The sequence below is a fragment of the Ruditapes philippinarum genome, unplaced genomic scaffold, assembly GCF_026571515.1.
Source record: "Ruditapes philippinarum isolate M1 unplaced genomic scaffold, ASM2657151v2 ctg1077_1_1_1_1, whole genome shotgun sequence".
NCBI classification, from domain to species: Eukaryota; Metazoa; Mollusca; class Bivalvia; order Venerida; family Veneridae; genus Ruditapes; species Ruditapes philippinarum.
The window spans coordinates 247332-265642 of NW_026859840.1; the positions used below are offsets into that span (position 1 = coordinate 247332).

Sequence of the window (18311 nt, forward strand, 5' to 3'; positions counted from 1 at the left end):
AAAACTTCAAGATCATTTAAATAACATTTAGAAATGGTGCAAAATAAATAATATGGCCTTAAATCCAGATAAATCAAAATGTATGGTAATAGGAACAAGACAAAAAGTAAATATTATGAGAAAATTGTATCTTAAGATAAATAAATGAAATAGCTCTTGAAAATGTAACTGATCAAAAAGTCATGGGTATAAATTAAAATGGCACTTGCAAATTGACAATGTATGTAAAAAAACTAAACGGAAAAATTGCATTATTGAAAGAAATATCGTGTCTTTTGCACTTTGATATGAAATTATTGTTTTACAATGCACATATTGCCTATTATGGACTATTGTTGTATTATATTGGGTAAAGGAAACACAAACTACATAAATAATGTTTGTAAATTGCAAAAACGAATTGCTAAAATCATTTTACCAGCAACCACAAATATCTCCGTCAATGAAGCTGTTCGATACTCTTAACTGGTTACCTTTCCCTGACAGATGTAAAACCCACACGGCAGTGCTTGTTTTTAAAACTTTAAATAATATAGCACCGACTTAAATGACAAAACTGATGACTTTATCCGACAACAAATTTATAACTTAAAATCTAGGTCACGAAAAGATATTGTTTTATGGACAAGACGTAAAATAAATCATATTAAAGACACATTTTTTTTTATTATGGCATGAACATTTTGAACAATATACCTTTAAATATTCGTAATGTTAATAAACTTAAATGTTTTAAAGAAAAATACAAATCATGTATTGATGTTCATATGAATGAGTGAATGAATGAATGAATGAATGAATGAATGAATGAATGAATGAATGAATATATGAACGAACGAATGAACGAACGAATGATGCAATATACGTATATGTTTAAACAAATTGTTGAGTGTCTGTCGAAAGTACTAGTATATGAGTTGTCTTATGCTAAAAATTACATATTATACATTCATTTTTCTACCTATCAATTAAGTTGAGATAATGGGTAGAATTAAGTTGAGATTACAGGAAGAGTTGAGATTACGGTGAGCCTTGAGTTGAGATTAACAGGAGAGTTAATTTGATGTTACGGGAAGAGTTGAGTTGAGATTACGGCGCCTCCGTGGTCGAGGGGTTAGAGTCGATGACTTCTAATCCAGTTACCTCTCTGGCGTGGGTTCGATCCCCGGCAGATGCTTTGGTAGTTTAGCGCGGAGGAAGATAGTCTAGTACCGGTGTAACTCTCCAGGAACGGTGGTTAGGAACCTACCCGCCTATATGACTGAAATACTGTTGGGAAAAGGCGTAAAATGAAACAAACAAACAAACAAACAAACCTATGCATGTCCTGTTGTTGTTGTTGTTGTTGTTGCTTTCTGTTTCAGAAGGCCACATTGGAAATAAGATATATATGATTGCTATTGTATGTTCTTAATGTGTAACCTTTTTTAAATAAAGATATTATTATTATTATTATTATCATTATTATCATTATTATTATTATTATTATTATTATCTGGTAACGTATTTTTTCCGATTGAAAATTTACCAATGAAACCAATGAAAAGTTTAAAAGATAAACTAAAAAACAACTTCGGGTTGTTGAAAAAGGTTCATTTTAATTATAATTACCAGAAATATATTTAGCTATATTTAGCTTATTGTAAGTTATGGGATAAAAAAGTTCAAAGAGATTGCTGTGAAATATCGACAAAAACACAAGAACTCTAAAATAATCAACAACAAAAAAACATACCATTTTCTTCCGCTATTATTTTGTTGTTAAAGTTATATAACACTCCAAGTATGATAAGAATACTGTAATCATGCATCTTGCTCAGTATCGACACACAGATGAAAATCATTTCAAAATATAATAGAAAAAGCTACGTGCGCATGAACACGTAACGTTGGTAACAAACACTCCTTACAAATAATTTGTCACATAACAGTGAGCGTCTTTATACCTGCACATGACATTTCACCTTTCATACATTTATCTTCATTATAAAAATTTGTTTGCAATATAACCCGTGCATTGTAACTTATGTTATATAATTGTTTATACTAGGACATATATAACCTGTCTAAATCTATCTAAGTAATAATGTGTACATGTATAATTCTTTATTGTTCTAGATTTTTCACGACAAACTTGTGTCTATAACGTTCATAGTCTTTGTTATAAAACTGCTAAAATTATACTGGCTTAGTTAACATGATAATATTGGTACTACAATCTTCATGGTCGCCCTTGAATTGCCAAGGTTTTCTGGGGTTCTAGAATTGTCACTCTCACCTTTGTCTTGATTTTCCACGGTTTATTTCGGTTCTATAAGTGCAAAATATTTCCCTTTTTTTCAGAAATTTTCTAAAAGGTTTTTCTTTTCACTTTTAATTTTTATATTTTCTAAGTTCCAAAATTTCCCCAAAAATTTTTTCCCCGGTTTTTTAAATTTTATGGTTTTTTTCGGTTTCCCAAAATTGTCACAGTTTTTAGGTTTTGGGGAAAAAAATTTTTCCCTGGGTTTTTTTGGTTTTAGAATTACCCTTGTTTGCTTTTTTTCTAGAAAAAACAGGGGTTAAATTTTTGTTTTAGAATTGCAAATTTTTCCCGGGGGCAAAAGGAAAAAAAAAATGTTTTAAACTCGTTTTTAGGTTTGGTTTGGGAAATTTATGGGTTATTTTGTTCTAGAAAAGCCAGAATTTTTTGGGTTTTTAAAAAATACCATTTTTTAGCCCCAGTTCCTTTGAATAAAAATTGTAAAATTAGTTATAGAAAATTCCCTTTTGGGTTTTTCTGGTTATTTTAAATTTCAATGGGGTTTTTCTCGGGTTTTCCCATTTGCAAAAATTTTTCTCTGTTTTTTTGAATTACCTATGGTTTTTAAACGGTTCTGGAACTGCCACGGATTTTCTTTACTTCCTTTGAATTTAAACCCTTTGGGTTTCTCCCGTTCTTTTGGAAAATTTCATCCCGGGTTAAAACCGTTTTATGATTTCCAGGGGGTACCTTTTGTTCAAAAAAAGGCCAGGTTTTTTTTGCGCCCTACCGGAAATTAGTGGGGGGAACATTTTTTAAAGGGGTTTACTTTTCCTCCGTCGCTGTCCCGTTTTGTCTGTTTGTTGTCGGCCGGGCCCCAAAATTTTCCGGAACCCAATCCTCATTAAACTATGGGGGTTTCAATTTTTATTCCCCAAACTTTAAAAAGGGCTGGTCAAATTTTCCAAGTCTAGTTGTGCATTTTTTGTCCCGGGGATTTTTCCGGTTTAAAATTTTTGTCCCGAGTTTAGGCCCTTTAATAATTTTTTAAATTTTTTCAATTTGTTCCCGGGCTACTTCTCTTATAAACCACTAAATTTCAATTTCAAAGAAATTTTTCAGGATTTTATTTTGTTTTCTCAAGCCTTGCGCATATGGCACGGGGGGTTTTCCCGTTAAAAGAATTTTTGGGCCCAGTTTTTGGCCCTTTTTATAAAAAAATTTTTTTTGTGGTTTCCCGATACACAAACTTGCCCGCCCAAAATCCTCATAAACTTGGGTTTCAATTTTATCCAACTTTTACAAAAAAAATGATCGTTTCCCAAAATCTAGTTGTGCCCTTTGTCACTTTTTCCCGGCCCAATAATTTTTTTTTATGAGTTAGGCCCCTTTTTTAAATTTTTTTTTTTTAAAGTTTGTCCAGGCTATTCTCTTATACCCAATGCGAATTTTCAATTAAAATTTCAAAAATAATCTGTTTTTCAAGTTCCCTTTCGGCATATTGCACCGGGGTTTTCCCGGGTTTGAAAAAATTTTTTTTGGTTTTTACCCCTTTTAAAAAAGGTTTTCTTTTCTGTTGTTTCCAGATACCAAAATTTTTCCCGGCTACTCCTCATTTAAAATATGGGTTTTAAAAAATTTTTTCCAAACCTTTTCAAAGGGAAAGATCAGGGTTTTCAAAAGTCTAAGTTTTGCACTGTTCCCCTTTTGTCTGCCCTCGCACAAAATTTTCCCAACATAAATTGGGCCCCAAAGAAGCGACAACCCTGTAAAATTTCTGATTCTTTTGGGCTAAAAATTACCAAAGGTTTTCTCGATTTTATAATTTCCCCCCCTTTTTATAATTTAGCTCTAGAAATTTTCCCAGGGCTTTCTCTTTTAATTTAATTTCCCTGGGGGAAAACAGTGCCCTTTAATTTCCCCAATTACCCTTTAATTTTTTAGAATCATCAAGGTTATTTTGGTTTTTAGGGGACCCCAAAACCTTTCCTCTCATTTCTGTAGGTTTTAAAAAATCCCCCCCCACCGGGACTTTTTTATTTTTTTCAGTGAGGGAAACTTAAACCCGCTAGCTTACGGGAAAACCCCAAGGTTCTTTCCCCAGGGTTTTCGATCTTTCCCCCTGAAAAAATCCTGAGGGGGGAAAACCCCTTAAAGCTGAATCGCCAAAGACCCATTTCTTTTTTTTCTGGGTCCCTTTAAAAATAAACCCCTTTACAAAAATTTTGGAGGAAACTTTTTCTTTAAAAGCCCAAAAATTTTTTGGTTTTATATTTCAGGAAAACTCGGTTTTTAGATTTCCATTTTTTTCTTTAAAAATTTAAGATGAACAATGTACTTTTTCCCCAACAACAAGGGGCTTTGTAGGGAAATAAAATCAAAATACATAGTTTTTTTGAACTTTTATTTCCAAATTTTTGATCCTTTTAACCCAAAAAAATAAATTATTTAAATCATTTAATTGCCAGTTAAGGGTTTAATGAAAGTTTTTAACTTGTTTATTTTTTGAAAAACAAAATAAATAACAATTCCCATGGGAAGACAAACCCTTTTCTTCAAGAAAATAACGATTTTTCAATAAACAAACGTAAAAAAAAATAAAGAAAAGAATAGGGTGTTGGGTACCTGTAATGATCACTTTTTTTTAGAAAATGAATTAAAAATTAAACATAAAATTAAAATGCCATAACATTTCTATAAATTTTTACCCGTCCCTTTTCAAGTCAAACAAATAAAAATATGAAAACTATTCAAAAAATTTCATAAAAATTTACTGTATTTTGTAATTTTTCTTTAATATATTCTTTTCAAGGGAAAAAATTTCCCGGGTTTAAAATTTACGTCATCTTTTAAAAATTTTTTTTACTTTTTTAAACGGGAACAAGGGAAAAAAATAAACTCAAGAAAATATTCTTAATTTTTTAATAAATTCAAAAAATAAATTATTTAGATTTAAAATAAAGTATTATCAAATTTTAAAAAAATTACCCCGACTTTAAAGCATTTAATGATTTTAAGAATATGCATTTTATTTAATGTATTCATGTTCAGAAAAAATTCATTTAAAATTTTACAAAAAAGGGGGGTAAATAACAAAAAAAATAAATGCCCATTAAATAAACAACATTTAAAAATTCAAAAAAATTTTTTTTCTTTAATTTCATTATTTATTTTTATCTCATAAGGGCAGTAAAAGTTAAAACCGTCACTTTATTAATGTTTATCTTTTGGTTTGTGTTGTAACCCTTTGACTTTACAGCAATAAAATTCTATGTGTTTTTAAAGTTTCATTTGGGGTTTTTATATGCATTTTTTTAAAAGTGAGCCGCCGTCACGACAAAAACCAACGTAATGCCGTTCGCTTTTTCAGTTTCTGTTTACTTGTAATAGGGTTTTGTAAGCGAACGCATTGGTCCTGATCAGGACTGCTCGTTGACGATGCGCAGGCGGGTTCTGGAATCCATTGACTGGTCGCAAAACATATTACGTTGGTTTTGTCGTGACGCGGCTATAAATGGTTAATTTTATAGTTTATCATGCCCCCTAGAAACCTTTCAAGCATCTAAAAAGAAAATGTTTATAACAATGAAAAAAACAAAATTATAACAAACATAAGTTATGCCCAAGATATAACCAAATAATAAAAGGTGGGTTTTTGGAGAATGTAACAACACAAAAGTGCTTTAATTTAAGCAAAACCCACCATTTACCGTTTTTTAAAGTAGAATTTTTTAAAATTTTTTAAGGCTTTTATTTTAATTTTACTATTGCAATGACTGAAAACCCTAAAAAACTCTGGGAAAATAATGAAAAAGCAGTTGTTGTTTTTTAAAAATTAAAATTTTCCCAAAGGGGTAGGCCCGGATTAATTTTTAAAAGGGCCAAAAAATGACTGTACTTTGTAAAGTCTTTTAGTTTATTTTTTAAAACAATTTTTTGGGGCCCAAAAAACAAAAGTTTTCCCCGTATGGTTTGGGCCCCCCGAAAAAATTTTAGTGTTTCTATATCAAGCTTATAGCTTCTTACACAAACTGAAACAAATTTTGTATAAATTATATGTAAAGTTTGATAATACATGACAAAACTCATATTGATTGAAAATCCTCTTTTCCTTTGCACAATACCTTTACCAAGTATGAAAATGTACTGACAAAAGATGTTTTTAATATAATATGCTTCTTGCAGATTTAGAATAAAATATTTCAGTATTGGCTTTAAGCAAAATCTATCATCAAGGCAATGCTGATACTATGAATTCACTGAAAAAATAAAAACAAGCAAGAGGCCTTACTTTATTGATATACAGCAAATAACAAAATTTAATGCCATAAAATATTTGTATTCTATCCATAGAAAAATGGATATTTTTACTGTACTCCTGGGTAATAAATTAATAGCCTTTCCATTATAACAACAAGTTCACACTGACACAAATTTATACATGTATATTACTTTCATCAAAGGCTTCAAATAAGTTCTAATTTTACCATTTACTTAAAAAGAGACCTATATCAATGTTAAACACCTACAACATAATGCTATATCATCATATAATGACTAAGCCCATCTAGTTTTACCACCTATAAACAAAGTTTACATAAAGTTTAAATAATGTTTTACATGATTTGTGTTCAATTTATCAAACATGTACAAAAATATCACAAAAATACGTAAAAAGTAGCATGCAAATAAAAATATGTTTTACAGAGATGTATGAAATAAATATGGTACATATATATTGCAATTACAAACAACATGGTGCTCAAATATGACTAAGAATAAGGTAAAGTTTCAAGCATTTTCCAGGTCATGACCTCTTACAACTACAATGTACAACCAGGAAATGCTGCCAAGGTTTGTTGTATTAAATCTTATCTTTTAAAAAATGTCAATCACATGGTTGTATATCTGTAATAAGAAAATATTATTGAGCCAATTAAGCAAACATGGACAGGATGACAGGATTACTGGGGAGTGGACATCTGTCTTTGTACATGCATTATCTGTCTATGAGCCTGAATCTCAGCCTGTGACAGGGGCTGGGCGTCAACATTCATCTGCTGAATAGGCGGCTGTAATCCTGCTTGGCCACGCCTCCTAGCTAGTGCCACTCTTGGTGACATCATCAATACAGGTGTCATCTGACCTTGACTGACCTGAAATTCTGTGTCAACTAGACGTTTGGCTGCTTGTAGTTGTAACTGTAGATGACGTTGTGAGGAGTTAGAGGCGGAGTTAGAGGCGGGTGTTGATTCTTTCTTCTCATCTTTATCATCATCTACTTCATCAAGATCAGGAACAACTTGTAGAGTTCCTACAGGGGCTGACATTGCTCTCCTAAAATATCAAATTAATTGTTAGAGTTTATCAGTAGTTAATTTCAACTTAATTGTCAAAGTTCACCAGTAATTATTATCAACTTAACTGTCAGGGTATAGCAGTTATTGATTAAAACTTATCTGTCACTGTATATTATTTATTAGTATAAACTTGACTGTCAGCGTACATCCTTAATAACATCTGTTATGCCACAGTCCTAAAAGCACTTCTTTCTTTTTATAAAGCCTATCATATGACATGGTGTCAGAAAATGATGCAATTATCATTTATCATGATTTATTATACCAAACGCCGAACTCATATATATTTGATAAAAAACCTATATTTTGCATTGAGGAAAGCTTACCATGTTGCTATGATAGTGGTGAGAGAGTCTAGTACTTGTGTGGCAGTTAAACGGTGATAGGGACTCATTAATAACAACTTCTTCACAACTGACTTGGTGTTTTCTGATACTCTCATATCACTGTAACATACAACAATAATATAAAACATTTGTTTCCTAGGTATCAAATGTGAGCATTTAGTTATATGTATATTTGTAAAATATTGCTTTACAACCCAACCACTTTATCATCACACTGTATACTATAAGCTCCTTATATCTGATAGGCAAATAATGACATAATGTTTCTGTTGTTATACATTTTATTTTTCAAGTTTTAAATAGTAGAAATTGTTACTTTACTTAGTTCATTATACTGTTTCTATTTAATTTCAATGAAACTTGCTAGATTTTTATCAGTGTATGATATATTGAACATACCCGACATCCTTTTAAAGCTATATCTAATGTAATGTTTTAGATATTTTATTAAATTTATAATCAGTAAAATTATATTGTTTCCATAATCTTCTAAATAGAGCTGTAACATAGAATGTCTCTGTCATTTAAAGGAACTCCACTGAGTCCAAAGGCCAAAAAGCATAAAATTTGAAAATCTTACATAGATTAATTGAGGCAATTATAACAAAAAAATATGTAAAAGATAATAATCTAAAAGAAATAAATTCCAAATTAAATTGAAAACAGATATTTAGTGAGTTAAAAGCATTTAAAACTTTTCATTTTTAGGTCATTTTGCAATATAATTTTCAGTAAAATTACATTTTATTGCAACTATTCCATACATAAATACATGTAAAATGCATGAATAATACCAATCAAATAGTCACAAAGAAATATTAACAAATGGGTTAGGCTACAAGTTCTGCATTATAAAAGTTATTATTCTGGAAAAACAGAAAGAGGGCAAATGATCTGGAATTTTGCACACTTGTTGTGCATAAAGATCTTGAAAAACATTTTAGTTCCATCATGACAAAGACCTCAATGGAGTCACTTTCATACACATGACTTTGGACTGTAAAACAAGAGGGCCATGATGGCCCTGAGGTCGCTCACCTGTATATAGCCCCCCCCCCCCCCCCCTATTGAACAGACTTGGTAGACACCCATAGGAAGTTGTTTCATGCAAAACATCTAAGTTCTAGCTCATTGGGTTTTTTTAAAAGAAGATTTTTTTAAGTTTTTACTATACACATATAGTTAAAAACAATGACACCCCTCGGGCAGGGCCAGTTTTGACCCCTGGGCTTTTATTTGAACAAACTTTGTAGATATTTACTTAAAGATGTTTCATGCTTAATATCTAAAAACTCTAGTTATTTGGGTTTTTTTTCAAAGAAGATTTTTAAGTTTTTGCTATGTATATAAGGAAAATCAATGACCCCCCGGGGCGGGGCCAGTTTTGACCCCAGGGCTTTTATTTGAACAAACTTGTTAGACACCCATTAGAACATGTATCATGCTAAATATCTTAGCTCTAGCTCTTTGGGTCCTTTAAAAGAAGATTTTAAGTTTTTACTATATGCATATAAGGAATATCAATGACCCCCTGGGGCGGGGCCAATTTTGACCCCAGGGCTTTTATTTGAACAAACTTGGTAGACATTCACTAGAAGATGTTTCATGCCAAATATCTAAGCTCTAGCTCTTACGATTCTTTAAAAAGAAGATTTTTTAAGTTTTTACTTTATGCATATAGGGAAAATCAATGACCCCCCGGGCGGGCCAATTTTGACCCAGGGCTTTTATTTGAACAAACTTGGTAGACATTCACTAGAAGAAGATGTTTCATGCCAAATATCTTAGCTCTAGCTCTTACAGTTCTTTAAAGAAGATTTTTTAAGTTTTTACTTTATGCATATAGGGAAATCAATGACCCCCTGGGGCGGGGCCAATTTGGACCCCAGGGTTTTTTTTTTAACAAACTTGGTAGACATTCACCAGAAGATGTTTCATGCCAAATACCTAAGTTCTAGCTCTTACAGTTCTTTAAAAGAAGATTTTTTAAGTTTTTACTTTATGCATATAGGGAAAATCAATGACCCCCTGGGGCGGGGCCAATTTTGACCCCAAGGCTTTTATTTCAACAAACTTGGTAGACATTTACTAGAAGATGTTTTATGCCAAATATCTAAGCTCTAGCTCTTACGGTTCTTTAAAAGAAGATTTTTTAAGTTTTTACTATATGCATATATAGGGAAATCAATTACCCCCAGGGTGGGGCAATTTTGACCCCAGGGCTTTTATTTGAACAAACTTGGTAGACATTACTAGAAGATGTTTTATGCCAAATATCTAAGCTCTAGCTCTTTACGGTTCTTTAAAAGAAGATTTTTTAAGTTTTTACTATATGCATATAGGGAAAATCAATTACCCCCCCAGGGGGGCCAATTTTGACCCCAGGGCTTTTATTTGAACAAACTTTGGTAGACATTCACTAGAAGAGATGTTTCATGCCAAATATCTAAGCTCTAGCTCTTTGGGTTCTTTAAAAGAAGATTTTTTAAGTTTTTTACTATATGCATATAGGGAAAATCAATGACCCCCTGGGGCGGGCCAATTTTTGACCCCAGGGCTTTTATTTGAACAAACTTGGTAGACATTCACTAGAAGATGTTTCATGCCAAATATCTAAGCTCTAGCTCTTACAGTTCTTTAAAAGAAGATTTTTTAATGTTTACTATATGCATATAGGGAAATCAATGACCCCCTGGGGCGGGGCCAATTTTTGACCCCAGGGCTTTTATTTGAACAAACTTGGTAGACACTCACTAGAAGATGTTCCATGCCAAATATCTTAGCTCTAGCTCTTACAGTTCTTTAAAAGAAGATTTTTTAAGTTTTTACTATATGCATATAGGGAAAATCAATGACCCCCCGGGGCGGGCCAATTTTGACCCCAGGGGCTTTTATTTGAACAAACTTGGTAGACACTCATCTTAGAAGATGTTTCATGCCAAATATCTAAGCTCTAACTCTTAGGGTTGTTTAAAAGAAGATATTTAAAGATTTTTCTTTCGGTTGCCATGGCAACCAGAGTTCTGCATGGAATTAAATTCTTTGAACAATTTTTAAAGGTGACCACCAAAGGAACATTCCTGTGAAGTTTGGATGAAATTGGCTCAGTGGTTAATGAGGAGATGTCTTTTAAAGCAAAAGTTTACGGACGGACGACGGACGGACGGACGGACGGACGGACGCCGGACGAAAAGCGATCACAAAAGCTCACCCTGTCACTTTGTGACAGGTGAGCTAAAAAGAATAACATATTCCGGACCGGAAACAAATATTATGCTTTACATTAAGTTTTTTTTTGTAGACTAATTGTGTCATACAATGTACTTTAAATAAATAAATAAACAGTCATTTCAGACACCTGTACTTACTTTGGTATTTTAAAATCTGCAGCTTTTATTTTTCTAAAGAGCTCCTGTGGTACACTATCATAGAATGGAAACTGTCCATACAACATTGTAAACAATACAACACCTAATGCCCACATGTCACTTGGTTTACCTAAATATGGCGACCCTGAAAATAATGAATGAATAAATATTTGACATTTAAATTTGCTTTTAACAGGAGGACCATAGTGGCCCTATATCATTCAATACTTCTACACAAGGTCATAATTCGGAAGTTCATCATTGTGTCATATTTTGGTCATTCAATGTCAAATTTTGATGTCATATAAAAGTGTGCCAGAGGTCAAAGTTTGAGTACAAACAATATCTGAGCAAAAATATTAGCAGTGAAAATTATTGTGAAGTATGAGTAATGATAGTACCGACATGAACAGCAGACCTATGTAAAGACTACTTCATGACTATATAAACTTCACATTGTATGAGGAAAGACATAAATGTATGTCAACAGCAGACCTATGTAAAGACTACTTCATGACTATATAAACTTCACATTGTATGAGGAAATGGGACACATAAATGTATGTCAACAGCAGACCTATGTAAAGACTACTTCATGACTATATAAACTTCACATTGTATGAGGAAATGGGACACATAAATGTATGTCAACAGCAGACCTATGTAAAGACTACTTCATGACTATATAAACTTCACATTGTATGAGGAAATGGGACACATAAATGTATGTCAACAGCAGACCTATGTAAAGACTTCTTCATGACTATATAAACTTCACATTGTATGAGGAAATGGGACACATAAATGTATGTCAACAGCAGACCTATTGTTAAAGACTACTTCATGACTATATAAACTTCACATTGTATATGAGGAAATGGGACACATAAATGTATGTCAAACAGCAGACCTATGTAAAGACTACTTCATGACTATATAAACTTCACATTGTTGAGGAAATGGGACACATAAATGTATGTCAACAGCAAGACCTATGTGAAGACTACTTCATGACTATATAAACTTCACATTGTATGAGGAAATGGACACATAAATGTATGTCAACAGCAGACCTATGTAAAGACTACTTCATGACTATATAAACTTCACATTGTATGAGGAAATGGGACACATAAATGTATGTCAACAGCAGAAAATCTTATGCAGACTAAATATATAGAGCAGTCATCTGGTGGGGCCACCTCTACAGTGATTTCTCATTGTGTAAAAAATTATATAAATTACTTAAAACAAAGAACAAGAGTGCCATTTGGGCCCTAAATTGCTCACTCTGTAGAAAAATTAATTTCCTAGTTTAGAGGACTGAAATAATTGTAACTGTTGTGTACAGTAAAACCCAAACATAATGTTTGATGAGGTTAGGTGATAAACTAAACATGAAAGCTTACCACTAAGTACATCAGGACTGATATATGCTGGACTACCTCGCTGATCAAGAAGTAAATCATTCTCACTGACTAAATGTTTACCAAGACAAAAATTTGTGATAGTGATTCTACGACTTCTCTTATTTAACACCATATTCCCTAACTTTAGATCTCTGTGTACAATATTTTTCTGAAAAGATATAAAACACATGTTACTAGAGTAAACAAAAAGTAAAATAAATATTTCTACATAAAATCATTGTAGATCTATTATAATTGTGACCTAGAAATACAAATCAAATGATTTGAAAGAATTATTCCTAATTATAGTACTGATTGATAAAAGTACAGAAGTTCCAAAACTGGTAGAATCTTCAATAAAATTAGGTAAACTGACAAAAGGGTATTGGATTTGTGCAGTTCTTTTCTTTTACACCCTGAATATTATATGTTATTTTGGTTTTGGACGTGATATATGTTGGATATAATTACCCTGTTAAGGATTTTTATATCACGCCGAGCCGTTAGGGAGGGTTGATATTTTATCTTTGGGGGCAAGCGGGAGTTGGTTTGAAATATATATCCACATCTTAATCACTTCCAAAAACCAAAATTTAATGAAATTTTTAGCTCCCTTTTCCCCTGCCGAGGTTTAGATATTTTTTTAAAAAAATCACCTGCCTGTTTCAAATACTAAACGTTTTTGTGGAAAATAAGATTACCCTTTGGGTTACCTCTTCTTTCACAACATTGACGTTCACATCTAAAATGACCTCGACGTATTTTCCCGTTAACCTACCGAATGTAAACAGAGAAAAGGAGTAGTCGAATTGAACGCACTTTTTGTAATTAATATCAAGCTTTCACAAGGTCATATTTGTTTTAGATACTGATGAGAATATGTATCATTACTCTACTTTGGTAAATATTCATCATTTGACAATTAAAAAAAGTGCTTTTAAATCGGAATTTACACCGCGTATAATCGAACCGTACGCGCATCACCTCAGCGCATGTTGTTTACAACGTTGGGTACCCAACGGGGAAATTTAGTGTGTATATTACCCGTCTGTTTCGGTTATATCAATTTCTTTCGGGTGATTAATATCCAATCAAAAAGGCGGAAAAAATCTGGAAGGGTAATAAATATATTTATTATGTACTCATAGCTGATATTTGAAATATTGTACTAAATTACAATAATAATTTTATAACACTTACCTTATGTAAGCATTCAACAACACGCACAATATCAAAGAAAATGACAATGGCCTCTTTTTCAGACAATTTTTTTTCTTTGATGACATAATGTTGAAGGTTAATAAGATCACTGTTCTGATCACTGAAGTTATGAGGGATTAAACAATCTAGCACCAGACATAGTCTCTTCCGGCGTCGTCCTGTATATTCCGGTTTATTCCCGACCTCGGTCTCTCTCTCTTCCCACGCCTCATCCTACATAGAGTTAATATCTCATCTTATATATAGTCAATATCTCATCTTACAATTATATCATATTTCCCAGTAAACAAAAAAAAATTCAACTTCAAGTTTAGTAAAAAATCAATGTATAGTAATAATACAAAATTTCAATTCATTTACAGTTAAAACAAAATCCAATTTTGTAAAAAAAAAATATTGTTAACTAATTTTCATTTATGCATAAAGACCTTGAATACGTAACTAAAAACTTGAGTACACAATGTCATTATCCATATATTCCATGAATATCTAACATAAACTTGAGTAAAATATAATATTATCAATAACAATCTTGAAGAATGTAACAAAAACTAAAGTACACAACGTCAGTATCCATATATTCCATGAACAGAACTTTATTAAACCAAATAAAATCCTTGAATAATCTAATGCAAACTTGAGTACACCGTGACATTATAATGTACATACCTTAAAGAGACCATGATGATGAACAACACCATCTTGATGACGTAGTAAACATAGGAGACTATATTCTGTATGTATCAACATTTTACCCTGTCTATCATCCTGACGTTCACATCCTCCATTCTCTAATGTCAATATTTTGAAAAAAATTACAAATTTCTTTTTAGTTCACCAAACAACAAATTTTCTAATTTCAATATTTTGAAAAAAATTTTAAAAATTTCCTTTTTTAGTAAATAATTTTGTATTTAGTATATTACGATTTAAAAGTGAGACGTTCTTTTTCCCATCAGTTTATAATAACTAATTATATTTTAATACCAACCTGTAGTAATTGGCTGTCAAGAATTAGAGGCAAGTTTGTATAATGGTTTTCTGCATTATCAATCTTATCTACTACAAACAGAGAAGGTTTTTTATGTTATTTTTTGGTTTCTAGTATTTCTGGACCCCTTAAATACCCCCAAGGAATATGACCTACAGGGTTTGGGAAAAATTTTCCCTGTTTTTCATTAGTTCCCCCAGTGTTTTTCTTTGCATCTTATTTATAATGTTAGCAAAGTGTAAAAATTGACAAAGAAAGTTGCACAACACTAGCTCAGTGAGTATGTGTATTTCAGCTGAACTTTTACCTACTAATTTGTTAACAAGCTAAAATTTTGGCTACTACCTTTCCAAACAAGCCCAGTGACATTGGTTGAACATAAAACCGTGATTTATAGCCTGTGACATTGAAGCCCATTTTCCAAAGCCTGTTGCAAATGTGGATTGGGGGAAATATAATTCTTATAACAAGTGACATGGTAAACATTCTATAACCAACTGGTGGCATGGTGAACATTATACAACTATTGATACGGAGAACATTATTTAACCAGTGACACAGCGGACATTGTATATGAACATTATTTAGCTAAGATTAATCCCAAAAACTATATAATTTTCCTTTTGTGTAAGAAAATTTTTCTTTTCCCTTTTTTCCTGGGTAAAAAATTGTAAAAATTTCTCTTTTACTGGGGGAGGTCCTATTCTCGGTCCTTAAATGAACCCAATTTAAAAATTTTTGACATTATTTCTATGGTTTTATTAATTTAATTAATATAAAATTTCCCTTACAATATTTCACTGTATGTTTCTTAAAAATAATTTACAAGGATTTACTTTTTAAAAAATTCTTTTTCTACTAATAACTTCAAAAAAATAACAAGGGGCAAAAACCTTTCCCAAAACTTTTAAAGACAATAAGAGGTTTTTAAATTTAAAAAAGTATACAATAATTTAATCACTTTCCCGTTTAAATTTTTAAAAAACTTTAAAATTTTAAATTTTTTAGAAAAAGGGGGAATTTTCTTTTCCAAACTTTTGATTTTCCCCTTTAACCAAAAGTATAAAGCTATAAATAAAACCTTAATAATAATTGAAGAATTATAAAGTAATTGTAAAGAATAGTGATTAACTTTATGCAATAGATAGTTACCAATTAACATGAATTTAAACTTGTGTCATTACTAATATATCACATAAGTACTCACCCAGTAAGTATGGTCCTGCCCTCTTTATACCACCAGGTGCTGGAGGTTTCATGTCATCATTGCTGGAAGTTGACCTTGACCCTAAAGATAAATGTCTACTTGACTGATAAACAGGTGCAGACCTATCATCATGTTTTTCTATTCCAGAATACACAAGTGGTGATTTTGAGGCAGAATTTTTGCCAGTTTTATCGTCACCCAAAGTCCGTGGAAGAAGTTTGCAGTTGAACTAACTAGATTTTGTTTTGTAGTTTTTAAAACACCAGAAGAGTCTGTCTATAGCACTATGTATTGTTAACTTTCTTCTTTGGATCAACATAAAACTTCTACTGGTTAGTTTGAGACAATAAACTTGATCCTGCTTGAACTGAAATGTTGAGGTCTCATATTGGACCGAGTCTACAAACAGAATTAAACAGTCTTGGTGATGAGAACGGGAATGGTTGCACACTGTCTGTCCGCGCACAGTGGTTTTCTGATTGTAAACTTGTGAAGCCATTGTTTTCTTGAGCACTTTGTGATCTACTAAACAGTTGATCTAAATAAACACTGTCAGGGTCTAGAAGGTCTGTTGATGATGTAAATGGGAATGAAGTAGCTGCATCCGTAAACAATGGACTAGCTATAGGACTTCCCATGTATAATGTATCATAGAGAGGTAACTGTATAGAACCTTGAATAAAATCGGATGTTGTGTCCTTCAAAGAACTTACACTGAATAAAGTTTGAGCTCTATTTAACACATTAACTGAAGGTGCTGTCGAAACAATTTCAGTAGACACCGATGGTGTATTAATTTGGTGTGCAACATCTGGAGCAAATGACACAGATAAAGATCTTGTGGAAGACTTTGAGTCTACCCTGGTTTTGCTTGAAGGAACCTGTGGTATAGCTGATGGTTTTGTTTGAATGGTTTTTGGTAAAGAAGATTTAGAAGGTAATTTACCTGAGTTAGCACCATTCTTCAAGTAAATAGCTGGCATGTAAAAGGGCCATTTGACTTCGGAAATGCTTATGTGGGAGGTATCACATCTATTTGGCTTCTCTGAACTTACAGGTTTTGATCTTGCTTTCAATGTTGTGAAATCGTTTTGCTTTGAAACTGAGTTACTAGAAAGACTTGGTCCCAAATTAATCAACGGTTGGTGAAAGTGAATGATTCCATTACCAAACATGGTCTGGGTTTTTTTGGTGAAGTAGGGATCCTTGCTAGTCTTCTGGGAATAGCATTAGGTTGGGGAATAATGGGATTTTTTGGGATACATTTAGTTCTTTTCCAGGAACTTGCTGGATCCCTGCTCAGTTGCAGTTTGTTACTGGTGTTTGTTGCCGGTTCCCCATCTCTACTTGCTACCCTGGCTTGTCTTTGACTACCTCTGTCATGTTTTTTTTATTATGGGCCTCATCTAACCTGGCATGTTTTTATTATGGGCCTCATCTAACCTGGCATGTTTTGTATCATGGGCCTCATTAACCTGGCATGTTTTGTATTATGGGCCTCATCTAACCTGGCATGTTTTTGCTCCATTTCTCTCAAGCTCATGTTTTTGCTGAGTTTCCTCTTCATCTAAAGGTAATTTAATTTGACATTTTACCTGGAAAAAAAGGAAAGACTGGAAGTTATAATACTTAACAAGAAGCTCAACTGGACCTATATTGCTCAATTGAGTTTTTTTTTAAAAAATGTGTGCCATGTTTGTTTTGTTTTTTTTGTTTTTCATTCACTATATCAAACTTTTAACCCATTAAACTTACACTTGGGTTCAGGAAAAAAGGAGATTACTCCAGAAAAATGGCTTAAAGTTTTATACACTAAACCTGTATGCAAAAGCTACACTTAACAGTAAATAATGACATAATCAGCCCGAGATGGGCATAATTGACAATACGCCAGAGATGAGATCACTCAACCTTTTACTGTTCACATGAGACCATCGTCATTTCAGACCCCTTAGAAATAAAAATAACTTTGTAATGAATATCAAAGAAATAGGTGTTTTGTTTTTTTTTATATGTTTTGAAAATGCATGAGTGTGGTAAGGGATAACTATTTTTCTAACAGGTTCTGCCCTTTTTCTTCATATATCAACATTTATTAAAACATTTTGCAAATTTTTATATAAACGTAAACTTCTTTTCTGGTCGATAGATACTTGCAAACTGTGT

The 18311-nt window shown here is 32.3% G+C and overlaps 1 protein-coding gene across 1 annotated transcript; it reads right to left on the reverse strand.

Moving 5' to 3' along the window:
- Positions 1–6223: 6223 nt before the first annotated feature.
- Positions 6224–17128, reverse strand: LOC132758084 (serine/threonine-protein kinase 40-like). Its single transcript, XM_060749596.1, has 9 exons — positions 16553–17128; positions 16146–16374; positions 15628–15650; positions 14617–14772; positions 13927–14160; positions 12727–12895; positions 11318–11462; positions 7929–8048; positions 6224–7579 (listed from the first exon to the last, which is right to left on the reverse strand). Exons 1-9 carry the CDS (start codon positions 17126–17128, stop codon positions 7207–7209), a joined length of 2025 nt encoding a protein of 674 aa, XP_060605579.1. The 3' UTR covers positions 6224–7206.
- Between the last annotated feature and the right edge of the window lie 1183 nt (positions 17129–18311).